The sequence below is a fragment of the Oculina patagonica genome, chromosome 5 (assembly GCF_052425735.1).
Source record: "Oculina patagonica isolate OP01 chromosome 5, crgOcupat, whole genome shotgun sequence".
NCBI classification, from domain to species: domain Eukaryota; kingdom Metazoa; phylum Cnidaria; class Anthozoa; order Scleractinia; family Oculinidae; genus Oculina; species Oculina patagonica.
The window spans coordinates 6,824,668-6,844,931 of NC_135762.1; the positions used below are offsets into that span (position 1 = coordinate 6,824,668).

The 20,264-nt window shown below is 40.2% G+C and overlaps 1 protein-coding gene across 3 annotated transcripts; it reads left to right on the plus strand.

Annotated features, from left to right (window-relative positions):
* The first annotated feature begins 60 nt into the window (after positions 1–60).
* On the plus strand, positions 61–18,426 carry LOC144655214 (uncharacterized). 3 transcript variants are annotated; one of them, XR_013571048.1, is made up of 15 exons: positions 61–324; positions 1,690–1,953; positions 4,604–4,756; positions 5,514–5,663; positions 6,600–6,770; positions 7,633–7,691; positions 8,409–8,577; positions 9,024–9,143; positions 9,673–9,785; positions 10,529–10,620; positions 10,900–11,312; positions 12,022–12,990; positions 14,408–15,250; positions 16,066–17,578; positions 17,921–18,426. XR_013571048.1 is itself a non-coding variant. In XM_078515437.1 (14 exons), the coding sequence occupies exons 1-14, from the start codon at positions 301–303 to the stop codon at positions 16,372–16,374; spliced, it is 3,849 nt and encodes a 1,282-aa protein (XP_078371563.1). In that variant the 5' UTR covers positions 61–300; the 3' UTR covers positions 16,375–17,815. The 3 variants fall into 3 exon arrangements, 2 of the variants coding, with proteins under 2 accessions (XP_078371563.1, XP_078371564.1); XM_078515437.1 differs by lacking the exon at positions 17,921–18,426 and having other exon boundaries at positions 16,066–17,815; XM_078515438.1 differs by lacking the exons at positions 61–324; positions 1,690–1,953; positions 17,921–18,426 and adding an exon at positions 2,806–2,910 and having other exon boundaries at positions 4,570–4,756; positions 16,066–17,815.
* The last annotated feature ends 1,838 nt before the right edge of the window (positions 18,427–20,264 follow it).

The following is a 20,264-nucleotide window of genomic DNA, read 5'->3' on the forward strand; positions in this document are numbered from 1 at the left end:
GACAGACTGAGTGGTCTTACATGAAAAGGTATGTGAATTTTTGGAGTCTCGAGTCTCGAGGGAAAAACATCAGATTTCTTGTTTTGGTAGAAAACTATTAGTTTTTTCTCTGGTATATCACAATGCTGTGGATTAGCCCTTGGACCATGACACTGTGAAATCAAAATACAATTTGAGATGCTTTGGAAGCCTAGCGTCAAAAGGTCAATGTGGCACGAGAATTGAAATTTGCTTTGCGCGTGTCCGCTCGTGCGACATACCTCAGCTGAATTTGCGAGTGGCAATATTACAGTCTCCCTCATGGATCCCAGCTCCGGAAACCAGGTAACTTATCTTATTTTATGGTCTTTTTAAAGTTTGTGGTTTCTGTTTGTGGATAAGCAACACAAATTATTAAACTTAAGCCTATTTATATACAACGTATAACCTTATTAAAGTCGTTTTATTTGGCATAAGAATGAGAAGACAGTGTATATAAAGCGGGCCAATATTTTTAAGTATGCACGTTGTTATGGCTTAAAAGTGAAAGTATTCAAGTATCTCAATAACCTTGGAAACGCTCTAAAATTGAAACTGCCCCTAAGAACAAGTCACAGTTCTTCTGAGTGTGTTCCTTCTTCACTCTCTTGCTCTCTTTCCCAGCTTCTTCTTTTTGCCACTTTAACCACACGGGGCAAAGTATTTATTTTATTGTGAGTGAGTTTCAAGGAAATTGGTGGAGAAAAAAAGACAAAAAGTGTTAAAGACTGTTACATTTTTACGCAAATGCGCATGATTTGCCTTTGCTAGATGTCATTAATCCAAACAGTTCCAGTCGAAGCTCTCTGAACGGACACTCTTAAAAGCGGACAGCTCTACTTACGGCCCCCTTGTTTGATACCCCGTTTTAACTCCCATACAAACTCTGTATTTTTACATTCTCATAAGCGGACATTCCCGTAAGCAGCCACGGACACTTTCAGAGATTATGACATAGACTTTTTCTTTGTTTTTAAGCTCCTGTAAGCGGACACCGCAAAGAAAATCCTATTTACAAACTCTGTATCTTGTTTAAATTATCGATCAACTTCACATCACCGTTTGTCACAATGATTTTACAGTAGTTACAGTACCATATTTTATTTCAGTGCTTGTTTTGTTGTCATCCACGTCTGCCGGGTTGTTGTTAGCTGGGCAAGCTCCCGTAAGCGGCCATCTACCCCTATACCTCTAGTGGCCGCTTACGAGAACCATTCTGGTAAGCGGTCAGCTCCACTTATGGACACTTTTTCCGCGTCCCAAGGGTGTCCGCTTATAAGAGCTTCGACTGTACTAGAGGAACAGTTGAGGGTAAGGTAAAGAACTTGATCCAAACAATGCGGGGCGTCACTGATTCATCGGCCAACACACTACTGATGCATCGGCTGACACACTTCCAACACATTGGCCAACATACTACCTACTCATTGGCCTTCAGTCCAACACACTACCGACACGAAGGCCGACACACTATGAACCATATTTTTTCTTTTTGTTTTTGGTCAGTTTATTGTCTGTTAAATTATTAATAGTTGTCACTTACATTTCAGCCATAGAAAGAGGTGTGTCGGCCAACGCCTTGACCGACATGTCAATCGGATCAGATTCTTTACCAGTTGGGAGTGGTTGTAAAGCTTCTAAAAATTGTTACAAACTGTTTTGTTTCAACAGTCACTGCAGCTCAATGGCTATGACAAACTATACCTATTGATGTTAAAATGGAAGGTCATACGTTTGTTCAACCCTCTGTGCTACGCTGCTGATATCACAAGTGTTGAAGATTTAGAGACACAAGTGACGACAAACTTGGAGGCCTTGAAGAAAAAGCTACCAAGCTGGTCACTCTCTCCGTCATTTAGTGATGATTTAGAAACCATTCAAAAAATGATTGATGATTCAAAGACTGTGAAATATGAGGACTTGCCATCACTTCTTGTAAGTCTCTGTTAATGATAATTTTTTATATTGTTTCAATTGTATCCATAACAAAATTCTAAATTTTGATTGGGTTGGCACGTGCCTTTTTGTTACATAATTGGCTAGTGATCACATGGGTGTCCAATTACAGGTATCCAATTTGAGCAACTTCAAATTAGATACCTGTAATTGGACACCTACTGTATGTCATTTGTGTGTCGATCACATGCATTTAAATGGGTTCTTTCTTGCTGTTTTCCTACAATTAATTGAATTGATTGTAAAACTAATTGAATTGTTTGTACAACTTTAGTTATTGAATTTACCTTTGCCTTTTTTCATGCAAAAAAGGTTCTTCTTCTTGGCGGGGATGATCGAATGGAGGCAAAACTCAGGACCCAAAAAAATCCCAAAGTCTTCCGACATTACCCAAAAAAATCCCTGGACCAAAAAATAACCCCCCAAAAAGTCCCTTGTCAAATTACCCCTAAATTGCCAGGAGGGACAATAATATAACACAAAGAAAACCATAAAAAAATTGAACTCTCGTGTTTGTTTATTCATCATACCATAAATACGCCAAGGCCGCTCCAAGGCGCTTAAGTTCGTTTTTAATACCCCAAAAAATCCCCTATTTAAATCAAGTCACCCAAAAAAATACTTGCCAAATTTTCCAACCCCAAAAAATCCCGGAATCGAAAATTTCAAACCCAAAAAAATCCTTCAATCATCCTCGTCATTTACAAGCCGGAAAACCCCCTCTGGGACCGACGCTTTAAAGCAATAGATGATGCAATAAGGGAAATTTGGCACACCGATAAACTTGCACAAACTGCGCATAACCTCTGACTTTTTTTTGCTCAAGCGACTGCTTTTCTTGAGGATTTGTACTGCACTGTTTCTTGCCTTTTTAAGCCAAAAGAGTGGTTTAACAATAACTGCCTAGTTTTTCACTTCTTCAAGCTTCCTGCTTATGTTGTTAATTGAAGGCGTAAGCCCAAGAAACGCACTTTGTGTTTTGGCCAAATTGAAAATTGTCACAAACAACTCCAAATTTCGCACGCAAGTTCGTTTACGTGTGCTCAACACTGCCCTGTATTTAATTTTGCTGGTCTTTCCTTCGTTTTCGAAAAATAACACATGCAAAAAGACAAGGTTTTTGCTTGCGCGGCGTCTTTTGACTTTTCTTTTACAAACGATAAACAAAGGAAACCTTTTGTTTCTCAAGACGATGAAGTCAGCTAAATTTTTAGGGTTACAGTCCTAGCCCTAACGCAAAAGGTAACCCCAAGGCCGTAGGGTCGGGGTTAGAGTTTCAGATTAGGGTTACAGACTTAGCCCTAACGCAAAAGCCTAGCCCTAACGCAAAAAAAAAAAAAAAAAAAAAAGGTTTAACGCTAACCCCAAGGGATTAGGGAGTTAAGCCATTTTCAAGTTAAGTTTAGGATCAGAGTGAGTCAGCCTCAACCTTTTATAGATCGCGCATTTAATGCAGTAAGCTTTCACGCCAGTTTGCTTGCAGCTAGCTTTTCTGCAGTCTGTTTGCAGTTATCTAGTTTTTGTTGTTACGGGCAAGACTATTTTACTCTGTTACCGTTAGCTGTAATTTGCCGAGGTGAAAGTGAAATAAAGACTGATTGTTGATTGAATCACTTGCTCGTGTTGTCACATTATACTAGTTTTGCTTTCAGTTGAGTGCCGCCGGCTTGCTCTCACTTCTATCTCCACTCCTTACATCATCACACATCTACAAAATCCCGCGAAAACAAGATAAACTTATGAGGTTTTCGTTCGCACGAATCGATAGATTCGTTGATGAATATTTAATGAGACACAGAAAATATTTTGCAAAGGGAAGGTGCCCTGGGGAACATATAAAGAATTTTTTAAAGTCTAAAACCAGGTCACTTCTCGGCAACTTTGTCGCGGCAGTACCCAAGCGGATCCTGCAAAACTCGCGTTGACGAAGTTCCCGGCAAGAAACCTCTTGTTTTAGACTCTCTATGCCGCCAGGCTCAAAACTACCTCGGTTTGTGCAACGTTTTTTCCGAAGCGCTAAACAGCGCTGTTGTACAAAACAAAGGCAGAAACATCACTCAGTTCTTCGAGCGATGCTGTAAACTTACGGGTATTCAGACTTAATGATGTCCTTCAACCACCTGGCAGCAGCACTTACGCTAAAACTAACCAAAGGCTTCAAATGATTTTCAGGAACAAACGGCCATTTTTTTTTTTCTCTTTCCTCTCACGTGACGCCTATCAGGTGACATCGCGTCACAATGTGTTCAGTCCAGTCCTTTTCTTAAAGCGAATCCTCAAAATGGTGGATACGAACTAAAATCATGGCTCTGACACGTTTTTCAACCTCCCCGGACAGTTAAATAACGCTAGAAGGAAAGATTTACACGCGATGTGTCGAAAAACTCATGCTGCTGGCTGACTGTGGAGAACGTAAGCTTTGCAAAACGCCTTTGTTCTTTGCATACGTAATTTCTAAGAAACGAAGCTAGATTCAGCGAATTTGAATACAGAACAATGTTAAGCACACGTAAACAAACTTGCGTGCGAAATTTGGAGTTGTTTGTGACATTTTTTTAATTTGGCCAAAACACAAAGTGCGTTTCTTGCGCTTAGGCCTTCAATTCTTCCTCTCAATTTACTTTTTAAGGACATCAAGAAAAATAACTATCAAGAGGAGTTAGAAGCTGCAGGAGTTCAAATGATACAGAAGAATCATGTTTCAGTGCAGACAAAAATAGCTCTTGGTCGTCCTTACTCTGGTGATGTGTATAATGCAACATGGACTCAAAACCGTAACAAGGTACATGTAGATGAAAATAAGTCAGTCTTTTTTCTTTATTGGCATGATATTCCTTGCTGAACTGTGAAATTGCTTACCCATACATCACAGACTGTCGGTCGTCTGTCAGCCGCCTGTTGGCTGACGGCATAGCCAAGACCTGTCAGCAGTTTATAAGCTGACAGATGACTGACAGTTGGCCAACAGACGCTGACAGTTGGCCGACAAACAGCCAACAGACGCCACACAGTTGGCCGACAGATCATACCGTTCTTACTAACTTGACAAGGTTTTTGATTTAATATAATTCATGACAACTTTTTGACATCTTCTTTTAAAACAATTTTCTGTGAGAGGCAAAATTTCATGTTTGCTCTCTGACAGTTATTGTCAACTCTGCCCCCCTATCTTGGTGTATTATTTTTGGTTGGCCAGTTGAAACAGAAACCATCAAAAGGTTGTAAATTTAAGGATGTCAAAAATCATCAAAACTCACTTGAAGTGACAACTTACAGTACAACATGCAGTATTGTTATGTGGACTCGTTCATTCAAAATATGAGATGTTTGCTCTCAATTCTGATGGTTTATTCTCTCAATTCTGTTGGTCTGCTGCATTTCTGTCTGTGAGTCTGTCTATCTGACAGTCAGTCAGTCAGTCAGTCAGTCAGTCAGTCAGTGGATGGTTCAAGAGCTCTAATAATATACACTGTATTAATTTTTATGTATCTTTAGTATAATATCACTCACAAACTTCTTTCCTTCTTTTCTCTTCTCAGATTGATGTTGTTCTGCGGTATGACTTAGGTCCAGCACAGCGAGAGCTGTTTATAAGGGAAGCCAAAATAATGGCTAGCCTCCAGCACGAATACATCATGAAGTTTTATGGAGCTGTGATACTGGGCTCTTATGCAGACTCTGTAGGACTGGTATTAACAGAATTTATTCCTTTTTGTTGTAGACTACATTGAAGATTTCTATAAAAATGTATTGATCAAGGACTCAGGCAGAGTTCTAGAAACCAACTTCTCCTATAAAGAACACTGTCACAGTGACAATACCTTTCATTCTTAATGATACCCCAGTTGTCATTCATTTTTAGTATGAACACACACTGAAGACCTAGAAATAGCTAGGGTCAGGAGTTTGAGCCTGAGTATAATGGCCCATTCATTTTTGGTCAATAGAGGATATTACATGGTTGCGCGGCGATAAGAAATTTATCTTCAAGTGTTCAAATCGATATCTCACGAGTGAGCGCAGCGAACGAGTGGGATATCGATTTGAACACGAGAAGATAAATCTCATATCTCCAAGCAACCATGATAATATTCTGTTTATTATATAAACCTACTAATTACGATGTTTTTGACGATTTTCCGAAGATTGCCGACCATTTTCCGAAGATTTCCGAGGATTTGCAAAATGTTGTCCGAAGGTCGTACGAATTTTTCCGAACTTTTTCGAAAATTTCCGAAGATATCCGAAGATTGCTGAGGATTGCCAAGGAAGATCCGAAGATGTTTCGACTTAATATCGATTTACTTTGGCTCATTCAGCATTAAAACAGGGCAAACTTGTCAGAAAATGTTTCGAAATCGATATCTTCACATGTGAAAATAACATGTTATTTTCACGTGTGAAGATATGATTTTTTCACGGGAAAGATTTCCTGGTATTTCACTGATGTTTATATAATAAATGCTGTTACTTACTGCCCAAGTGTAAAACAGGGTGGCATTGGTCAACAAGCTAACAAAATACTGGCTGGAGTAATCTGCAATAGCCAAGCACCCATCCAGTAACAACTCATGCCTTTCACAAGCATAGTTCTCACCAATTATTTCAATTTGTCATTTACTTAGGTGGTTGAGCTATTTAGTAAAGGCAACCTAGAGGAGTTCCGTGTTCCATCTTTGTTCCATGCCTGGCTTTATGCATCACAGCTTTCTTCAGCTCTGGAATATCTGGAGTCTAAAAACCTTATTCATACATCAGTTGTGGAACCTTTTGTTTACATTTCCTCTCTTGAAAAGGTTAGACTTGAATTGTTTTTAAAAGAAATTGTTGTAAATTACCTATTTTTCTCCCTCTCCTCTTCCCTCAAGTGCTCTCCCCCTCCTTCTGTTCCTTCTTTCCTCCCTGTCCTGTGATCCGCCTCCTCTCTCTCCTCTGCTGACCCCTTCCCCTTCCGATCTTTCAAGTCTTCCTCCTCCTTCTTACATGGCTTCTTCTTCTTCCTTTAGACCGTCTTCTTCTTCCGTCCTTTCTCCTCCTCCCTTTTTTTTTCCCTCCCTTTCCTTTCCCTTCCTTCCCCCCCCCCCCCCTTCCCCCCCCCCCCCCCCCCCCCCCCCTACATGTAGCTTCCTCCTTCCTTTAGTCATTCTTCTCCTTCAGTTCCTTCTCATCCTCCCTTCTATTTTCTCTGCCTTTCCTTCTCCTTCTCTCCCTAGCTCTCAATTCCCAAGAATTTATCCCTTTAGTCCTCCTCATCCTCCTCCTCCTCCTCCTCCTCCTCCTCCTCCGTACATGTAGTTTCCTCCTTCTCCCTTTAGTCATCCTCCTCCTTCAGTTCTTTCTCACTCTCCCTTCTATTCTTCTCTTCCTTTTCTTCTCCCTCCTCCTTCTCCTTCTCGTTCTCTCCATAGCTGTCAATTCCCAGACCCATCCCTCTAGCCCTCTTTCCCTTCCTCCTCCTTACAGTAGCCATGTACTCGTAGTTTCCTCATTCTCCTTCAGTTCTTTCTCATCCTGCATTCAGTTTCTCTAACCTTTTCTTCTCCCTCCTCCTTCTCCTTCTCTCCCTAGCCGCCAATTCTTCAATGTATGTAAAATAGCTAAATGAAGAACTGATGCCCAGAAAACATATTTTAACAATAGTTTATTTTTCATCTGTAGATCAGCATTGGTGGTTTTATGTGCTGCTATTATGAGGAAGAATTGGACAAAACAAGGCAGTAAGTATTGTTGAATCTATTATTTTTGGTGTTATTTATGGCTGTATTCTTAATGTTACAATATCATGTCTTCTCTCTATCACTCCACCTAGAATAGTCTCTTAAAAGCAGCATTGAGAGATAGATTAGATCAATCTTACTACTACACACTGTCTTTTTTTACCAGTGTTACCATGGTGATACAATAAATAAATAGATTATTATATCGTAAATGTTAAAAGAAAGTAAAGGAAAAGCAAGGTTACTGGTTACTATGGATGTTGGTACATGTAGCTTAAAGTGCTATTTATAATAACTATTATCTTGAGGCATGGTAAATGGACACAACATTTCAATGCAACATATAGCAACATTGTTGGGTCATGTTGTGAGATGTTATGAAGCAGCTGCCAAACGTACGCAACATCAACGCAACACACACAACATTGTTGTGCACAACATTTGCACGGGGCCACCCTGAGTGTGTGAGGAACAACAGTGCACAGCCCAGCGCAACAATGTTGCGCAAAGTGCGACAACACAGCAACACAAAAAATGAAGATGTGGAAAATACTGCCACTGACCAACAAACGGGGTGGCTGATGAACATGTTGTGCGCAACAATGTCGGGTTGTGCCGCATTGACATGTTGTGTGCGTTTGGCTGGGCCTTTACACCACTGCAAGCTCAGATTTTAAATGCTGTACATTTATTCTCGGTATTTAATTTTTTCTTTAGCTCAGGCTATCAAGGCGATTTGCTGCTGTCTGCAATAACTGGACATCAAGGACACCGTCTGGATGACTTCTCATTAAAAGGAGTTGTCGCCATGTTTTCTCACCTTGTTTTTCGGATGTTCAGATATTTGGACTCTCATCGTTCAAGTCAACTATTGGAACTTTTTCCAGTAAGCAACTGAAATTTATTATTATAAGTGATTAGATTATGTCATTTTTGTTTCATATAGAAATAGTTTTAAGCCAATGAGACCACTATTCTCACTGGGGCCCGCAAGAACAAACACCCTAATTTCCCATTCCACGTGCCCAGTTACATTGGCAACTGCAAGCCATGCCGCTGACTATGTACAGGTATATATATATAGCTTCTAAGTTCACGTGTATTTGTCTTTTCGTGAATTGCTGGAGACTGAAGCATTGGCGACCCACCCACCACCCCGCAGCGATGACCTCTTTACCAATCATATTGGAGCTCTTGCTCTCTCTCACCTTCAGAGTCACCTTGTTCCCATAACTTAACTACTAGGTCCGTGGTGATTGAGAATAAGGGCTCCTGTGGGAATTGTTTACTATTTTCTGCAGGCTATTTTCTAACAGATGTTCCTGTGTATAGGGTAACAAGAAGTGGCCTCTTGTGTGTCCAAGTGGGATAGCCTCCCTCCTGGACCGATGTCTAGATGAGGATGTTAACAACAGGCCAGCATTCCAAGAAATTGTTCAAGTCCTTGCAAAGGTATACGTACCGGTACATTTTATACATACACCAGTAAACATATACAACTTTTAATATTAAGGTCAAACAGACAGACAACTGCAGATCTCTTAATTAATGTGTTGAATAGATATAAATAACAAACTAAGTTATATCAGCTTTTAAAGTAATGTGCTTGCCAAATAATATTCTCACACACAACTGGTAGCTATGCCAAGCTGAAGCACGCAACAAGAAACCATCTTTCTTTATCTATCACCATACAATATGCTATGGACATTGCTGATCCTAGCAGTATGCAGGGTGCATGCCACATGTGAACCTTGTAAATGGCCTTGCGAACCAGCCTCTCAGAAGCTCAGTGAAAAGAGTGCCTGCCTGGTGTTTGGGAGGCCATGGGTTTGATTCCCGTTGGGGACACAGATTTTTCTTTGTCCCATGCTTGTGACACAATAAATTATGTTTCATAACATTTCATTACTGAGCTTAAAATTTACTATCTTCCTTTATCTGTCAAAGTACTTGACATTGCATTTTCCTATTCTTCCAGGAAAGACCAGTGAAGTTATGCTTCACAACAAGCAATTCATCTGCTGAACCATGTGAGCTTTCTTATGAAGAAGGAGAGAAGGTCTGGGTTATATCACAGCCTGATACTGAAAGGTAACTTTTGGCCATGTATCCTCTCTTATCAGATATCTAACTAGACAAGGCAGTGAGTTCATTATGACAAAAATCATAAAATTTTCTGTGTTTCATTTCAAATTTTGGGATTGAAATTTTATGCACTGCTTCACATAAATTCATTATTGGACAAGGTGGAGAATTATTTTGTTTCAACCAAGCCAAAATGTGATCCAACCCCCTCCCTCCCTTTAGCCTTTCACCCTTATGAACTGTCCCGTAATCAAAACTCATTTCCCTCCCTTCCCCCCCCCTTCTTTTTCTCTCTTTGATAAGGCAGCTGACCCCTAAAAATAACAGGCTCTTCAACTCCTACCCCATCCATCCACCCCTGACCTTCCCACAGCCTTCCACCCTAATATACTACCTGTTGTCCTACATATACACAGATTTTACTCCTCATCCCACCCTCCCAGCACTATGGCAGTATTATTGGCTGAGTGGAGGAGGTATGGGAGAGTCACTGGTAAAAACAACAACAACAATAACAAAAAAAAACTTGCACAAATTAAGAACCGGGTTGGCCCCAGGTTACCCGGTTAATAATACCAGACTTAAGATTTAGCTCTGGGTGTTAAGTTACAATCTGTAATGGAATGTGTCTCACTGTAGTTCACTGGACAACTTTATTTAAAGAGGGTAGCACGTAAAAGAAATTTTGAAAAACCTGTGGCCCCCTATTTTTAAAAAAAAAATTTCAATAATTGATTATTATTTTGTAGATATCATGGCATGTGGTTTGGTCAAAAAGAGAATGGGATAATAGGATTTTTTGAAAGTGAAAAAGCCATTAAAACTGATGACGATGATCAAGGTATGTGCATGTTTTTTTGTTTTTGGTTTCGAAGGATCGAAGGATTTGCCTGTTAGAAAGTAGATCACAGTTATTGATGTTTTGTTAGCAAGTTTTAATTTTACTACATAGCTATCAGCTTTTATGATATTTATTATTATTGTGGCTATTTTAATTAAGATTATTGTAACAGTTGTAATAACTGAATATAGGATATTGCTTAAAAGCATTGACTTAGTACATATAGTTTCACTACAATAATATTAACAGTGTATATGTTTTACCCTTTGTCGATTGTAGTTCCACTTGAGATCAGAGCCCGTGGAATTGAAGCAGAGTTGGCTTACAAAGTTGCCCTCCTAGAAGGAATGGTGAAAGTCTGCCGTGCTCGGCTTCTAGTCATTGGCCAGGACAGGACAGGAAAAACAAGCCTAACAAAGTCATTAATTGGTCTGCCCTTTAATCCAGAGGAACCAAGCACAGAGGTTCTAGAGATGAATTCATCAAAATTGGAGGTCAGTGTCGAGCAAGTGGTCGAATGGACAGCCATCAATGATGACAGTGAAGCTGAGCAGGCTCGACCACAGGATATGAGTATTGCCAGACTTGTCGCTGAAAATATGATGCAGAAGAAGGAGAACAAGGAAGGACAAATATCACCAGAGGAAGAGAAAGAGATGAATTATGAAAGGAATGTTGCTGGACCAACTCAGGTATGTTGTGACAAGGAATACATGTGTGCTTTTCTTCCTCTTAATTCAGGGGGAGAGGTCATTCTCAAACCTGCATTATATGTAGTGATGCAGCAGACTACAGCAATGTTGAATGTTTAAGGAGGCTCACAGCAGTTTCCAGCACTTGCCAGCTCTTATACTTTGTTGGGTCAACTGTCAGTGCTACAAACACTTTTCAGTTACCACTACAAAAATGTTGTCAAACAAATGCCCAATCATTGATAAACAAATTTTGTTTTTTTTCTTGACGTCAATTGTAACCATAGCAATGGTATAACCTGTTAAAAACACCCTTAATTTTAGCTTTAAGTGCTTATTACTCAAAAACGAGTCCAGTGACCCACAGTTTTTATTATTGAATAATGATCAGCATGTTCAGATACAACTTTTTGCAAAGTTACAAAAATTTCTCCGGAGCAGTTTCAGAGCCAAAATTTAAGGTGGCTCTGAAACTGCTCTGGAGAAATTTTTTTGAAGCAATAAGTATATAAATGTTACTTGGTGTTTTGGTATCAAGATTATGGTAGCATTGTGGGCTGTTACAAAATAATTTGTTCAGTTGGAGAGTTTTCTGGAGTAAAGATGTCTTGAGTGGCAAATGAGTGATGATGTGAGAGAAGATACCAAATGACATTTTTGAACCAACCACACTTGGCATTCAGTGTTACCTTTCTGTTTCATTTTATAGATGAATGGTATGACTTCCGCTGATGATTCTTCTGCGATGCCCAATTCACCACATGAACCCAGTAGATCAGAAGACGTGGTGGATGGTTTTGAGGAAAACCTCACTCAGAACCCCATTACGATGCCGAGGGAACTAACTGCACTTGTTACAGAGTGCCTTAGAAACCCAAGTGATGACGATGCAACAGAAACTGTTCTAGACATCTGGGACTTTGCTGGTCAGCACCTGTACTATGCCACACATCCCATATTCTTCACTCACAGAGCCATTTATCTGCTCGTTCATAACTTGCAGAAAAACCCGAATGATCTTGCAGTGCCATCATTTAAATGTGGAGACCGTACAAAGCCGCTGGAGAACACGTCAAATGAGACAAATCTGGATATGCTATTGTCTTGGCTGGTATCTGTTCACAGCATACGCAGTCCCCCGACAGATCACAAAGTTGTGCAAACATGCAAGTCAAAACTGCAGTGCCTTCCGCCTCCCGTGCTTGTGGTGGGTACGCATGCCGATCAGGTCTTGCCTCAAGAGGCGGAGCAAGTTGAATCTCAGATTGCGTCAAGCATAAGGGGGAAGACGTACCAAGAACATGTGCTGGGGCCATTTTACAGGGTAGACAACACACAGTCCTCAAATTCACCTGACGTGAAAGAGATACAAGCAAGAGTTCAACAGATTTTGTCATCTGGGTTGAACTCAACTGCAGACCTGCCCGTGAAGTGGTTCAACTTTGAAAAAGCTGTGAAGAATTTAGCGGGTGAAAAGTTTTTCATGACGCTCGAGGAAATTGGCCAAGTTGCACAGCAAGAGTGCTTCATTGATGACGACAAGCAGCTTGACGCCATGTTGAATTATTACCATGATCTGGGTCTTATTGTTCGATTCAAAGACACAGTTGTTGTCAATACGCAGTGGCTCATCAATCTCTTCAAAAAGCTCATCACAACCTGCCCTTTTCAAGAACAGGTTTGTATCCAAGAATTCAGTGGTTTTCCAGTTAAATGTTTGTTTGCATCCTACATGTCTATGTTGTGGTTTAATTTTTTCTTTGGTTTAAAATTTTTCAAACCAGTTTGATTTTTATTTTTCATTGTCTTATGTTCATTATCATAATCTGAAACAAAGGGAAATAAAAATCAAACTGGTTTGAAAAATTTTAAACCAAAGAAAAAATTAAACCACAACATCTACATATAGATAAAGGCTGAATGGTGGGGGAGGGGGGGCAAGGTGAAGATGGACCCTTTCTTGCTGAAAGAAGGGCTTTGATTAATGGTGGGTCCCTTTTGCTCCGGTTATTGGTAAAAGGTCTATGTCAAGTCTGGTGGCCCATATTGCTGAAGCTTGTCCTGGTTTCTGTAGCATTATGCAACTAGGAGTAGTTCTACTCCCCCTTGTATGGAATGCCAGTCCATTGCAGGGTTACCCCCAGCATTATTTCTCTGGTTCTGATTTACATTGTATATTTGCATTGATCCAGTAACAGTAGTATTCTAACAGATTCAGGTAATCAGCAGAAAAAGTATACACCTCCCCTCCCTGATGTCTCATTACCCCACCCCCCTTACTATCTGCTATAAATTATCCCCTCCCCTAGTACTATCATCATTCTCTCCTGCATGGATGAACTCTGACCTCCGGATTGCTGTCCAACCCTTACCACTTGCACAGGAAATGTTGGATGAACCACTAATATGACTCCAACCCATACCCTAACCCTAACCCTAGTAGTTAGGATTTAATGAGATAAAAATTAACTGCAACATATACACCTGGCTGGAGAGAGACACTATGAAAGTAAAGTGTTGCCCACGAACACAAGGTAGTGACCCAGGCCAGTACTTGAACCTGGGCCGCTCAATCCGGATTCCAGCGTGCTAACCTTAGGCCACTGCGCCTTCTATCCAGTAATGGGTGGTGAGGGGTAAACTTGGCACCGCTGGAACCCTCCTGTAGATCTGACAATGCTTATGTAAGATTAGATCATCTTAGGTCAAGATAGAAATATTTCACTTGCAAGCAGTCCCCTTTCACTTCCATTTCAAAAAGTGACTAATATTATGTTAATATACAATTATTTCCAAACAGTGCAAATAATTCTTTCAATTGGAAAATTATGGAACTGAAAGCAACATTGCCAGAAAGCATAGTACTTTAAATTTCTGGTGAATGGTCACACAGTGACGTGTTGTCACAGACTTCAAGTAAAATGGCCTTGTACAGCACACAAAGTTTGAGTGGTCACACACTACCCTAAGGCTTGTCACACTAATGTAGAAGTTAATAAACCACAAAATACCGGTAATGATCTGAGGTTTGCTTCTTAAAAAGGAAAATAATTATGTTGAAGGTATGATTATTAACTTTGTCTTTCTCTTGTAAGGTTCCTGTTGATCGGAAGCTATGGCAAGAGCTTGAAGAGACTGGCGTCCTGCATATGCAGCTAATTGACAAAGTATTTGAAGACTTACATGGCAATGGGGGGAAATCACTGCAGCAAAGTGTCCTTGACATGATGGAGAAGTATGGTTTTCTTGCCAAATTTCACCACCATGAAGAATCAAGTAAACAAACCAGCAACTCCTGCAGCAGCGATATCAAGTACTTTGTGCCAGCACAACTACGTGTGTCCCGTCCAGAGCTCTGGAAGCTTGCACCGCTGGACAGCGACCCATGTTCCCTCGTAGTTAAGTTCTGCGATGGATTTGTCCCTCATGGCTTGTTTCCACAGCTTGTTTCACGGCTGATTGCTCTTTCTTCCAAGCTGGAATGCACTCAAGTCCCCAAGTTGTACTGCAATGGTGCTCACTTCATCTTAGGAAAGAAAAGCCAATTTGATCTTGTTCTTCTGTGCAGCAAGCATTGCATTAAGCTGGTGTTAAAGGGCTACAATGCCGACAGCCAGCAAGTGGCCGCAAGCTCTCTGGCTATCCAAGTGCGAACTTTGATTGAACAAGAACTGGCGAGTTTATGCCAGCAGTGGCATTGGCTTGGAAATGTGGAGTACGACCTTTGTGTTTCTTGCTCTGCATGTTTGTCTTCTAGCGCTGAGTGTGAACGACACAAATCAGCGTCATGTTTGGATCAGGACTGCATGCACATGTTACCCATTTCTTCTGTAGCAGTTGAACCAGTCACATCATTTACATGTCCAGAACAGGTGGGCGAGCATTCCAGGTTCACACTTACTAATCTACACAAGTGGTATTCCAGCAAGACCTCTGAGGTAACTATTTAAGAGAATTACAGTCAGCTTTCTCTTAACCGACACCTCTTTAAGACAGACACCTCTTAAGAAGGACACCTGGTGTTGGTCCCATCCCTGCCGTTTTGCAGTCATTTTCCTTTAACTAAACTGTTCCTTTAACTATTAGATGGACACCTCTCTAAGATGGACAGTTAGAGACGGTCCTGACTGTGCCCGTTTAAGAAAGAGTTGACTGTAATCATTTCTTTTATTTTAAATAGATGACAACTTTTAATATATCCTGACTCTGTAAGTTTAAGATAAATTATTTTAATCCAAGGGTGGTCACAAAGACCCTGAAAATGTGACCTTGTTGATAATGGAAATTAATGTTCCAAAGAAATGTTCTCCTACACTCACGACGAGACAATTCGCTGTCATGAGTAATAGTATAAAAGCAAACATTTTTAAGCAAAATATACTGCCAGCAGTAGTTTAAAGCAGTCAGAATAGTCCTTCAAAATGCCTGGGATGACTTGACATTAAGCATAAAAATAGTTACTCTAAAGTGAACAGTTTTGTGGTGCAGTGTTGAGGCTTTAGACTCAGTTCATTGTGATTATAGGTTTGTACCCCCCCCCCCTCCCCCCCAAAAAAGAGTATTTTTTTTCAAACACTCTACTTCATGTATAAAAAATTAAGTGTCTTCTCTGGATTGAGTCATTGTTGTATTGCATCTGACATTCAAGTGACATTCCTACTAGAGTGTTTATGTTGTAGAGCTCCTTTTAAAATCATCCATTTTTAAAGATTTTTAACTCCTGCTGCATTCTTTTTCTTTTTTCATGTACCAGGAGAAACCTCCAGAAAATGACCACAAACCTCGCAGGATAGCAGACGTTGACTTCCTTTCTCTGGCAGACAAAATCCCAGACAAGTGGAAGAAGATTGGTCGACTGTTGGATCTTGAAGATTGCCGCATTTCTCAAATTGAGATAGACAAGGCAGGCGATGTTTATGAACAGTGCTATGCAATGTTAAAGGCTTGGAAAGAAAGTCAACAAGATTTGAATGCAACATGTGAACAGTTGATAAAGGCATTGAGTCATGAAATTGTCAAGAAAACTAACCTAGTTCCAATTTATTGTTACCTGGAGAATTAAATTGGTGAGGCCTTCCAAGGGTTTTTGGCGACAGGCGACATTGCTCCAAATTATAGCTAATTAAAATTTTTTTAGCGATAATCATGTTCCAGATCACCGACAGCCGACACAGAAACTAGCACTGAAAGGGTGTGTATTTGTGACAGTGACAATGTTTCCGTCAACAAATAGGCAACAAGTGGGTTGGAAACAAGCAACAAAGCAACATCAGAAACCCCCTTGGAACACCTCATTGATGGGCAGAAAGATTGATTATTCAAGTTTTACCTAGGTTTCAATTATTACATGTTTTATAAATAAGCTGCTATTCAGATCTAGACTGATTTCCTCAAATAAGTTTTACTTCTTGTCTTGGCCTAAAAGTCAGGTCAGGTTAACATATATTTTAGTTAGTGTCTCAAATTTAGCAATAGAAGGTAATTAATGTTGTATGAAGCAATAATATTATTAACTGTAGGCCACTGATGGTTAAGTATGTAGGGGAGGCGCAGTGGCATAATGGTTAGTGCGCCAGACTCCGGATCGAGCGGTCTGGGTTCGAGCTCTGGCCGGGGTCACTGTGTTATGTTCTTGGGCAAAACACTTTACTCTCATAGTGTCTCTCTCCACCCAGGTGTATTAATGGGTACCGGTGACATAATGCTGGGGGGGGGGGGGGTACCCTGGGATGGACTAGCATCCCATTCAGGGGGGAAGTAGAAATATTCCTAGCTGCTTAATGCTACAGAAACTGGGATAAGCTCCGGCAGTATGGACCGCTTGGATCGAGGCTTCCCCTTTTTTATTGATGGTTATGTACTTTGATTATTGGACTGCATGGCAGGTACATGTAGCAAGGGTAAGAAAATTCTTACCCATCAGTCCCCTGGAAATTCAGAAGTCCAAGTCAGTGATCTTTTGTTTCAATTTTCCGTAAACACCATTCAGAGTAAGCTGTTTTACTCATCCAAACGACAATGCTAGTCTAGCCATTTATGTACAAATGTAAGGTCTGGCATTTTCTAACGGCCACTTCTCAATATTACATGTACATTATGTGGGAACAGAAAAGGGCTACAAGAAACATTAAAATACAACCAAATGGTTTCTAATTGTCAAATAATTGTGGTGTTGAAATTAATGACTGAGTGAGCCGAGAAGGGTTTGTTTCATTTGATTCATTCATAAATAAAAGATTGAAGACACTGATTTCTATTTTGAACAAGTTAAGATACCGTAGAATTCCGGTTATAAGCCCTGGGCTTTTACAACTTTGTAAGGGGTTTTGGGTGGGCCTATAAGCGGAGGGGCTTATATCCGGGAGGGCTTATAAGCGGAATGAAAAAATCGTTTCAAAAAGTGTCACGGGAGTGTTGACTGAAATACGTTTTTATGTTAAAAACGCATAATAAAGCAACATTTAGCCCTGTTCAGTACTGTCATCCGGTAGAGGGGGGCTTATATCCGGGGGGGGGGGGGGGCTTATAATCGGATGTATTTTTTTGTTTCCAGGTAGATGGGCCTATAACCGGGAGGGCTTATAACTGGGGGGGCTTATAACCAGAAGTTTACGGTATGTTAGGTGTTAATTTATGAAAGAGCTCATGTTGTAGATGAGATCTTAAGTCAAGAAAATTAATGATCCTTGCAGGTAATTGTAAAGAAAGAAACCAGAAAAAAATCTGGCTCCAATGGGATAAAGTTGAAGCCAGAACTTTTTCTGGTTTCTTTCTTTGCAATTTCTTTAATTGCAAGTTTACTGCGAGGATAAAATAGCTAAAAATGTAGCGACAACATTTCCCTCACCAAATAGGCGATACATGTAGGTGGGTTGGAAATGGGCGACAAAGCGGCATCAGAACCCCCTGGGAAGGCCTCCTAGATACCTTTCCAGTGCCTAAATCCAATGCTTATTTACAAATGTATGTAGGTTAAATCCGTCCCAGGATGCATAGAATGTGTGTAGATATATTTATTAACTAGACAATTGTATTTTAGTTGCTTAGCAAAACTATGGCTTATAAAAATAAAGTAAAAATTATGAGAACAAAAGTATGGTGTCTTGTATAATAAATACTAGTTATGCAACGCCGAGAATCACCTGACCACCGCCTAAGGCCGGTGAACGAGAAAGAAGGGAACGATGCCAAGAAAGTTGAAAACCATCGACCCCGAAAGACGAGCGGATGGGAAGGTGGGGAAACCGCAATATACAATGGCCCGTTCGATTGGCTGTATTTTTATGGCATGGTATAAATAATAATATACAAAAACATGCCCTGGGTCTATGTTTGCTCTTAAATACTCTCCGTCTTGTGCAGATAAACAATACATAATTAATAAATAATTAACTTATATTGCGCAATTATCAATTTAAAAATTTTCAATTGCGCATTACAATACAATTAAAAAATAAAAAAGCTAAAAATTTAAAATTTAAATTCACAAGCTAAAAAGGTTTAAAATGTATATAACTATAAAAGGAAATGTACAATTTAAAAGCTTATGAAAATAAAAAGGTCTTGATGGCTTTCTTGAAACTTTGCACTGATGACATGTTTCTTATTTCACTTGGAAGATCGTTCCATAATTACATGTAAGGGGCGGCCACATGAAAAGAGCGATCCCCAAGCTAGCGAGCGATTTACATTGGCTATAATTAAGGCATAAACCATTATTGGAACGCAGGTAGTGTCTTCCAGCAGTTTCTCTAACGGAAATAAGTTCACTTATGTAAGCTGGAGCAAAACCATGTACGGCTTTAGAAGTATTAAACAAAATTTTAAAAACTATACGATATCTAACGGGCAGCCAGTGCAATGACTTGAGCAGAGGTGTGATGTGGCAATATTTGCTCTTCTGGAAAATCAATTGTGCGGCTGCATTGGATACTATTCATGAGATAGAGGGAAATAACCATGATAGCATGTCCTTTACATTTCAAGTTACTGCTTAGTAAATTTAGACAAGAGTCAGTCGCCACCAAACTGAGAAATATATAAATAACCCCTTTACACAGTGAAGGAACACGGGAAAACAAAAGGTACGGATGGGCAAAAATTGAAGCAGATTGAAACGGCTTGCAGTCCAATAAGGGTTTTTGAAAAACTTTTAGGCTTTAATAACAGTTTTCATAACTACCGTAACCTTGCTAGTTTGTAACTCATCTATAATGCCCGGTAGTCTGAGTGAGCATGTGGCTGAACTTGAATATTCATTTATCCACCAGAGGGAGCACATCCAGAAAGTTCGGAAAAAGAGGGCCGAGGAAAATGTGGTGTGAATGCAACCCCCCTCCCTGCACACCTCACCCATCAAAAAATTCAAGTTCGTGGGGATGTTGCCTACAGCATTCTGGGAACACCTATCACAAAAAGTTTTAAAAGGCTTTGAAAGCCCTCCCCGCCTCTAAATCCACCCCTGGGGGAAAGAAAACAACCTTGGGCCATCTATGAATCAGGATTTCGTGATTGGAAATTGTGACAGTTCAAATGTTGAACAGGAAGGTATGATATACACTGTACAAGCCAACCAGTTTTTACAGGTGTAAATTCTTCATTACAGTACCCCACCCCTGAACCTGACAAGCTACCAAAATATTGTCAAAAATAAGTCAAGTACTTTTTTTATGTGGAAGACTGTTCACAGCCCTCTATTTTTCTCTGATAATGTGAACAGGATTGAAGAATTGCGAGGGAACTGGAAGCCAGCGGAAAACGGGAGGCACAAGGGAAGCAACAAAAATAGTTGCATCAGTATAGTTTAGCATACTCAGCATATATTACTGCCAATACAGTTTCTCCACATCGCCCTTGGCCAGTTTGGCATTTCGTGGGCAAGAGTCAAAGACACCAAACCAGCCTGAAGCAATGAGATGATGCTGTATTCACAGGCTAACAGTATTATAGTGT

Coding starts and splice junctions, on each gene's coding strand:
- LOC144655214 (XM_078515437.1), top strand. CDS start 301: ATGGATCCCAGCTCCGGAAACCAG. Junction 4,757..5,513: donor GGACTCAAAACCGTAACAAG/GTACATGTAGAT, acceptor TTCTCTTCTCAG/ATTGATGTTGTTCTGCGGTA. Junction 7,692..8,408: donor GAATTGGACAAAACAAGGCA/GTAAGTATTGTT, acceptor TTTTTTCTTTAG/CTCAGGCTATCAAGGCGATT.